Below are 8,807 nucleotides of genomic sequence, written 5' to 3'. Positions count from 1 at the left end.
AATATGTTGAGAAAGTTGCTCGGACCTCGCCTCGGCGGCATGGAGCTTAACCTTCACCTCACCTTCGGCCTTCTTCCACTGCTCCACCTCACCTTCGGCGGCATGGAGCTTAACCTTCACCTCACCTTCGGCTTTCTTCCACTGCTCCACCTCTTTCCCGAGATTTTTCACATCTCGCTCCAGATCCTTGACACGACCCTGCTCGGCTGCGACAAAACATTATAAGCATATTAAACACGGAACATAGCAGAATACGGAGTAAAAACAACAAACTAACTAGGTATTAAGGTCGCCCCAACATGCACTCCAGAGACCTGACAGAATCGGCAATACAGATTCTAACGACTCCATGGACTTGGACAACTCGTCCTCGACCTCAGAAAGATTCAAGGTTAACTCATTATAGTATTGTTCATTGAACTCATTCGAAGGGCAATATTTTTTGTGATCACTCCACTCGGCCCTCTGACGGTTATAGGACACTTGTAGCATCGATAACTGGGCTCGGGTCCACTCTAGGTCACTGGACAGCTTATCGAAACCCTTGGTCCTTTCAAGAAGATCTCGGTTGGACTGCTCGGCCACAACTTTTTCCCTCAAAATTCGTCGTCGATCTTCATGAAGATCTCGATTTTGAAGCCTAAGGGAACCATTTTGACTCTCCAAGTTATCGGCTAGTAACGTTTTATCACCAGCAAGTCTTTGAAAGATGCCCAAGCGGGCCCGTAAGTTATATATATTTTCGGGGACATACTCAAACAGGCGATATCTATCCAATTCCTCTTGAAGTTGCTGGATCTCGGCCTCCCGTCGGCCTATCTTCCCATCTTTATTGGAAATTCGTTGTCGAAGATTCTCTACAAGATCTTTCTCGATATCCCACTTTCTCTTCATAAGCCTATACTCCGAAGAAGCGTCTAGATCTATATTAGATATTTCGGCTAGAAGAATAATAATTGACTCAAGACATCGGTACGAAGAACTCAATCAACACAACTATTGCGAACAATATACCTTGCGTATCAGCGAGTTTGATCTTCAGATCGCGAGATCGTTCCTTCTCCTGCTGAAGAGCAGCCTCCAACTTCCTAATCTCCTGTCGACGTAGAGCAGCCTCCAACCTCGACTGATTCAACGCCTACAAATTCCATCCCAAGACGAGATTAGTGGGGACTGATAACATCCAAATGAAAAGTGCAAACAAATCACTTACCAAATTATCAAAGACCGGCGCGATATCACGATACAGGGGCACGGCAGCAATCATCTGCTCATCAGTATAGGAGCCGAACTCCTCATAGTGCAATGCGCCAAGTGAATCACAAATAGGGCCCGATATGGTAAAGGACGTATGAACACCCGAGGGAGACCCAACATCCTTCTGGGGAAACTTTTGGAGTGATGTTTGGGTCAGCCCCTGATCACCAGACTGCACGACAGGAGTCACAACAGCAGTCTCCACATAAACCTTCGCTTCCTTCTGGCCACCAACATCCTCATCAAACAGCTGATCGTCCCCGAATATATCGTCCTCATCATCTTGATTGAGGATATCGATTACAACGTCCGAGATTTTAAACACCACTCCCTTCGCCGCCACCTTCCCCCGAGAAGGATTACGCCTTGGAACCAAACTTTCATTACCACGAGTATCGGACCCTCCAACATCTTCATCCTCGTGTCGAGGGAATTTCTGCACAAGGTTTAGCGTCAGAACATGTGAAGGCAAAAAACAGGGGCAAGTACATGTACTTAGAATAAAAACTATATGTTTGTTACCTTCCCCTGATCCTCCTCGACCCTTGTGCCAGCACTCTTCTTCTTGGAAATAGAAGCCGATTTGGGAGACTCGCCCTGAGGCTTAACCTACGACAAGAAAGTAATCAGTATCCCAAGCCGATACATAAGGAATCAAAGAAAGTGGAAAGAAAGCAACATACCTTATCATCGTTAATCACCCAGAATGGATAAGTCTCTGCAGGAAATTGAGGAGGAGGAAAGCTACCATGCAAAATTTGGCCGCGAACAAGAAGTGGAACTCGGTCCCAGTATGGGTCATTGGTGTGGCGAGCACGCTTGTTGGAACCTTTACCAAGGGGATCAGCATCTAGAATCAATCTGTCAACACCCTCAGGCATAGATTTCTGACGGTGAGGGATAGCAACAAAACCAGCAAGGTCGCCATTGGTAGCTGTCCCGCTCCGGTAGTTCACGATAAAATTGGCAGAAGTGTAATCGGGAGCGTCTCCAGGCTTATAGGTCGACCAATCGGTCGTAGATCCGCGACCCTCGCCTCGATCTCTCCACCCATTCATCAGACGGAAAGTGTTGCCATTCCACTGAGTCAAGGCCCGATACGGACGAAGCTGCGACAATACCTCATAGTAGAAAGGGCTGGCAGGGTTGTATAGAGGAAAGCGAAGGCCAAGTTTCAACTGCCCACGAGTGACGATAACCTCCTCGGACGACTGCTCATGCTTATCGACATCGGTCTTCTTCAACACACCCTTTTGGCCCGAGACTAGGGTCACTTCATAGTTTTGAAGACCGAATTCTTCCTTCAACTGTTCAATAAACTCATCATCAGACAAGTCTTTGGAGACTCTCTTATCAGCCCTACATGAAAAAGAGGGAGAATCATCAGGAAAAAGGGAACTTATAGCACGATAATCGTGATGGGAAGGACTCTCAAGCCAAAATAAGGAATCAAGAGAAAAAACATCGCCCTCGGAGAAGGTATTACTCACGCACATTTTTTTAGTCATTGACGGAGAAGAAGTATCCATGGAACGAAGCGAACGGAGAAAGAAGTAAAAAGAAGAACCAACCACGACTGTCGCAAACCTCACCAACAGAAACAGCGAAGATGAAGACTGAAAAGATAAAAGGGTCACTGGAGTTAATGGCGTCGGCAAGGAAGGAAGGTGAAGAAGAAGAAAGAACAGCGCTTGGTTTCTCTGAAAATGGAGAATAGAGGAAAGAGAACATAAAGGGAGATATTTATAGGATGAAGTGTCTTGACCGACAGCAGCGGTTACAAGTCATAATGGGATGTTTAGTGGGGAACTGCATGGAGGAATTCTCGGCATGCTCAAGGACGTAGGAAGATGGAACGATTATTTTTTCCTCGTTCCAAGCACACGAGCGAAAGAAGGGGCATAAATGTAGGTGTAGATAATCCACAGGGCTAGGTGGCAATATCTTAAACTATGATACACTGAAGAGGAAAGAGCAACGAAGCACAGGATAGAACCAAATAGCGCAAAGAGCGAGGTGTCACGTGGGTCGGACGTGATGGCCCTATAGTTGCTGGATGGGACGTGACCCTTATCCTCTGACAAGTCGGACGGACGATCAGAAAGCACTCGGTCAGACAAAGGGAGCTGGTCAAACAATGGGACGATAAGAAAGAAGGGCGACATCGCGTCAATCAGACGATCAGGACTCGGCCTCGGGTGAAGAACTATCAAAGACCAAGACTCTATCGGCCATACCAGAAAGATGGGCGAGCGCCAACACAGGCCCGATAGGGAACATCTAAACTGATGTAATGTGACCAATATTGTAATTATGTTGTATGTCGACCTTGGCCTATAAATACAAGGGATGGTCGAGAGAGAGAGGCAGGTTGAAAGAGAGAGAAACGAGACACTACATTTGAGAGTTTGAGAGTTACACCATTTGAGAAGGAGAGAACACCTTGTAATCAAAGAAAATAAGTAATAACATTCATCCTTTCACCCCGTGGACGTAGATAATCATATTAAACCACGTATATCTTTGTGTCTATGTTTGTTGAACATCTTAACTTAGTTTTAACTCATCTTCTATACCACTGGATATAGTGTGTGGTTTTATGCCACTACAGTCTATAAAAGCCAATTGACAAGCAAGATACCACATTTCTTCATACCAGGTTCCGTTATGCTTTTACTTGAGATGTCATGTCGCCGTTCACGAGTACCAAAAAGAAAATCATTTCGTTCTTAAGGCTAAGTGGTGGAGCTTCAAAACGAGATATCTTTGGAGTGTGTTTTTTCTTCTCTTTGTCTAGCTTGGCGGGAGAAAGAATAAGATACCCTAATAATACAGAGACATCTAATAAGGGCTAAAGAGTGCAGCTACGGACAACGGCAAGGGCCAATGTAAAGGAAGCCAAGCCTAATAAGTTAAGTTGATTCACTGTGTTGCACATTTGTCCTTTCTTCTTCATACACTGCATATAGTTATATGATAAACACAAGTCACAAGTCCAATGCCTGTTTTTCTCCGCTTATTCTTCCTCACCTATGTGTCAGGATACTGCTATATATAGGCCATGTTGTAAGGAGGATCACCACTAGATCTGGCAAGGAGAAGAAAAGCATTTCATAGGTTTTGTTTTATGGGCTATTCAGCAAAAACAAGCTTCACATTTTCTAAAATGGGGTGACAAGTAAAATGGAGGTGCTTAGGCCGGAAACTACATTAAGAAAAATTTACCAAACGCCTTTTTGGTCGTAATCTTACAGCAGTTTTGTTACAAATTGCTTTGGACGATCGTTATGTTGGAAAATCAGAGTAAAAGAGGATGAAAACAAGAATGAAAAGAATGTTGTATCACTGGAGCTTCAAGACCTTGCGATTCTTTTCAGCAATTATTTCGACCCTTCCCAATAAATTGGCGAGTACAATCGGTCAGCGAAATATTGCTGTCAGGATACAATGAAGCCCTAACAACGTTGTTGGATTCAAAAGTTGTACTCCCTTGATCCAACCAAGAACACACTGTATTTGTTTCTGAAGATGCTTAGAGAGAAAGAGTTTTTGATGATTGAAATGGGAGAAATCCTTCGCTATTTAAAGAGGTATTCATGCCTTTTCATGATGTCTTACCATCACGAACAAACGCTTTCAACGGGAATCCATTAATGGTGTCTCTTGAAGAAACCCTATGCGAACAGGTCGAACACAATCGGGAAGGGCTACGCCCCCGGACCCCCGGATAGCGATAAACAATATTGAAAATATCTAACACGTTATGCCACATCCCACCGCATACAAGTGATGTTGGACTTCGAATGGTGTTCCCGATTTCATATAGTTTGTATCGGTTATGCTGAGTTACTCTTAAACTTGACTGATTCAATTACGAGTTCCGGACTAAAATGGTAATCAAACTTAAGGGCACAAAGACAAACACTTTTCTGACTTTTTTAATGTTAATCAATAATATCCTCACCCTTTGGTCTCCTGATGAATCAGTGTTTAAATATGGTTTGATTAATTAAGTGATGTTAATTGACCCTCAAAGCTGGCTAAAGAGACCCTTATAAACATAATTAAAAAGGTCAATATCAGTGGACGAATAATATTTTTTAGGACAATGCTCAAAAGCTGTCTATAGATCCTCTTTTGACTCAAAAGTGATTAACGCTAAAAGTTTGAACTGGTTCCGTGTCATCGATTCCCAGATAGAAATCATTCTTCACTAGAACATGGAATTATGACACATACTGTGCTCTGTATGTTTAACTTGCTGTAAATTTTTCCGGCAAATTTTAGTTTTACCAAGCTGCTTCGAATTTAAGGGTGTTTTCGGTATCACATAGTACCCATTTAGTACGACTCTGTCGATATTTCCGTAATCACTGAACTTAATCGGCTGCTTGGAGATATCGTCCCCATTTGTTATTTTACATTCACTTTCTGTTTCTTTTGCCAAGTTATGGGTTGCAGCAGTTGCACATGCATTCACCTCGTGAGCTGCTATAGGACGATGACGCATTTCCAGATTAACCTGTTGGACATTGGAGGAGGCTAAAAAGTAAAAAAGAGACCATATAAATTAATGCACGTGAAAATTTGCATTAAAATAGAATTATTTTCTCTAATCCCGCCCTAGTATTACGAAATTATGTACCTTCAGGAGTAGTGGAAAAGTGGAAAATCTCCCCAAATAGGGAAGTCTACGGATAACCTTCAGGTCCAATTTAGTTGTCGACGGCTTTTCAGTGGGACTAGCTGTGTTTTTTTTTTTTTTGAAGGAAGCTGTGTTTATAATGCACACAGCTCATTTCATCATTTTTTATGTTTTTATTTGTTTTAGAACTAATTTTTAAATAATAAACAAATCAGTGATTCATTTTTTTTGTTTTTCTCGAACTGATTAATCAATTGAAGCCCAACACTGTGGAACTGAAAGAAGGTCCAAAGTCGCATAAATGATGCTTTGCATCACGAAAACATAAAATATTTGACCGTGTTTTTGTTATCCTTCTGCTGAATCCATTTGACCATGGTTATGGAGAAATTAACTTTTCAACTGACAAACTGGCTAAGGCAAGATGAGATGCTGGGTATATTGACATGGCCGAAGCTTTTGGGAATGGTCGATCAGCTGAAAATTATTACATTAAGTATTAGAGAAAGTCTTATGGTGGAAGAGTTTCATCTTCCACGCCACCTCAGTATTTGGAACCGTGGATGGAAGTGTAAGTGTAGTGGTGGAATAGTGAAAACGCTATTCTTAATAGCGCTAAAAAAACGCTATTAAGAATAGCGTTTTTTCCTCAGCCGTTAGATTTCAACAACTCATCCTAAATCTACGGACAAAAAAAAAACGCTATTCTTATTGGCGTTCAGATAGATTACACGAACCCTTCCACGAAACGGTGGAACCTTGCTTGGATTTTCTATGGAAAACCCCTACTTGGAAACCATTAGACTTGACATCCCATGGTTTTTCCACACTCGAAATAGGTTGGATTTCACCATAAGACTTGCTCTTATAGATTCCAAATGTTTTTCTTGAGTTAACGTATTTTTTTAATGAGTTATGATTCATACAGTTTTTATGTATTTTCTTTTGATTACCTACCGATAAATTGGAAATTCCTTTAACAGCCCGGTAAATAATTAGTCTTTTTCTTTTCTTTTTTTGCACATGAAATTTAAATGTACTCAATGAGAGAAGAAAATAAATATAAAGAGACCAAGTACGCTGCTATATTTATAAATTTTTGTTTTGACTTTCCTTGGCTATTTCAAGGTGCAAAAGAACTCTTACAACTGTATACTTTGACTTCTATTGATTCCTATACATATCAAAAAGGTCAACATTTTCTTGAATCAAGAAAATTTTTCTCTTTAAGCTCGCAAGTAGTAATAAAATCAAGAAAAGTAGCAAAATTTGTGTCCAAATAACGCCTTGGATTGTCTTCATTGATGAGTGTTGGTGATGGTCTCACCATATTCATGATCGGCATACTATGCAGTGAAGCTACTGATGTTCTCGACTTGATAGCATTCACTAATACTCTATGTAATACACTCTTGTACCTTCCATTGCTGAATATTTCAAGATGATCACCAACATTGACGACGAAAGAATTTGGGATTGGTTCGACGGTTAGCCATTGTCCTTCGTGTTGTATTTGAAGTCCTTCGACTTCGTCTTGAAGGAGAAGAGTAAGAAACCCGTAATCGGAATGTGGTGGCATACCGAGTGTTAGCTCCGGTTGTGGACAAGATGGGTAACAGTTGACAACCATCATATGGCTTCCATCTTCGAATTCTTTTGATACGAAATCCTTTAATGCATCATTGTTGTCGTTTCCCGTTGTCTTGGAAACTATTCCTAGGCTCTCTGTAATGGCTTCCATGATCTTGAGAAACAAGAACCTGTTTTCTTTGGCATACTCAAAGATGGAATCCCTGTTAACAAAAGAAATCACAATTAGCATTTAGATTCGTAATGATCATCAATTAGTGATTACTAAACATGAATTCATGATGTAATCAACATACCTGAAATCTGCAGGAGAAGTAGGCCAATGAGGAAGAGATTCATCCATGGAATGGAAATTAAGTTTCAAGAAATCTCTCCAACAGAACACAGTATCTTGACTTTGATTGAAACTAGTTCCGTAACGAACCGGTGCTCGAACATCAGTTGTCATAAACTTTGATCTCTCTTCCATAGATTGCTGGAAAAATCTTCGACTTACGTCGATCATATCTCTAATTGTATCAGTAGAAATGCCATGGTTTATAACCTGTAATTAACATTAATCAAACCCATTAGCACTTGAGCCAAAAAATTAACAGCTTAATTCATCCATATTAATCGATTAAACGAATCAGCAGAGAGTTTAGCCGAGCTGTACCTGAAAAAAACCGTAATTCTCACAAGCTTTGGTAAGAGAATCAAGAACTGCGAGTCGATTAGGACCTTGTAATTCAGCAAAATCAATGATAGGAAGTTTAACATTCAAACCAGATAAACTGGGCACTAGTTGATCTTTCTTTTCATTGTTTCTCTGAGAAGCAGGAAATATGTACTTCTTAGGAACTTTAGAAATTCCATTTTCAGATAAATGTCTGACTCCTTTGTTATACTTCTTCAAACTTTTTGATGAAATATCAAGCTCTGGTTTTGTTTCCATAACTTTACACCCCATTTTGAAATTAGAAACGTGGGAAGAAAATGATTTGATGAGAATTGAAAAAAAGCTTGAGAGAAAGGGAGGAAGAGATATTGTTGTTGTTGTTGTTGATGAATGAATGAATGAAAAGAGAGGGAATTCAATTAAGTATTTATAGGGGAAATGTTGGGGCATGGTAGGGACGGAAAACAGCAAACACACAGAAATCTCTTTAACTAGTTTTCGGTTTTATATATGAATTAAAGATTAAAAGGTAATACTACAAAGACTAATTCTGGTATAACGACATATGCTGACTTTTTATAACTCGTCCCACCACTTAAGCTAGTGTACATTTTGGTATAGTTGTAAAGTCCCTCTTAGTCCCTACCTCAAATTATA

At 40.7% G+C, this 8,807-nt stretch overlaps 1 protein-coding gene across 1 annotated transcript; it reads right to left on the bottom strand.

Moving 5' to 3' along the window:
• Positions 1–6,983: 6,983 nt before the first annotated feature.
• LOC113313824 (protein DMR6-LIKE OXYGENASE 2-like) lies at positions 6,984–8,529 on the bottom strand. Its single transcript, XM_026562617.1, has 3 exons — positions 8,148–8,529; positions 7,789–8,036; positions 6,984–7,695 (listed from the first exon to the last, which is right to left on the bottom strand). The coding sequence occupies exons 1-3, from the start codon at positions 8,439–8,441 to the stop codon at positions 7,095–7,097; spliced, it is 1,143 nt and encodes a 380-aa protein (XP_026418402.1). The 5' UTR covers positions 8,442–8,529; the 3' UTR covers positions 6,984–7,094.
• Between the last annotated feature and the right edge of the window lie 278 nt (positions 8,530–8,807).

This window comes from Papaver somniferum, chromosome 9 (genome assembly GCF_003573695.1).
Source record: "Papaver somniferum cultivar HN1 chromosome 9, ASM357369v1, whole genome shotgun sequence".
NCBI classification, from domain to species: Eukaryota; Viridiplantae; Streptophyta; class Magnoliopsida; order Ranunculales; family Papaveraceae; genus Papaver; species Papaver somniferum.
This window is presented reverse-complemented; position numbering and strand designations above follow the sequence as displayed.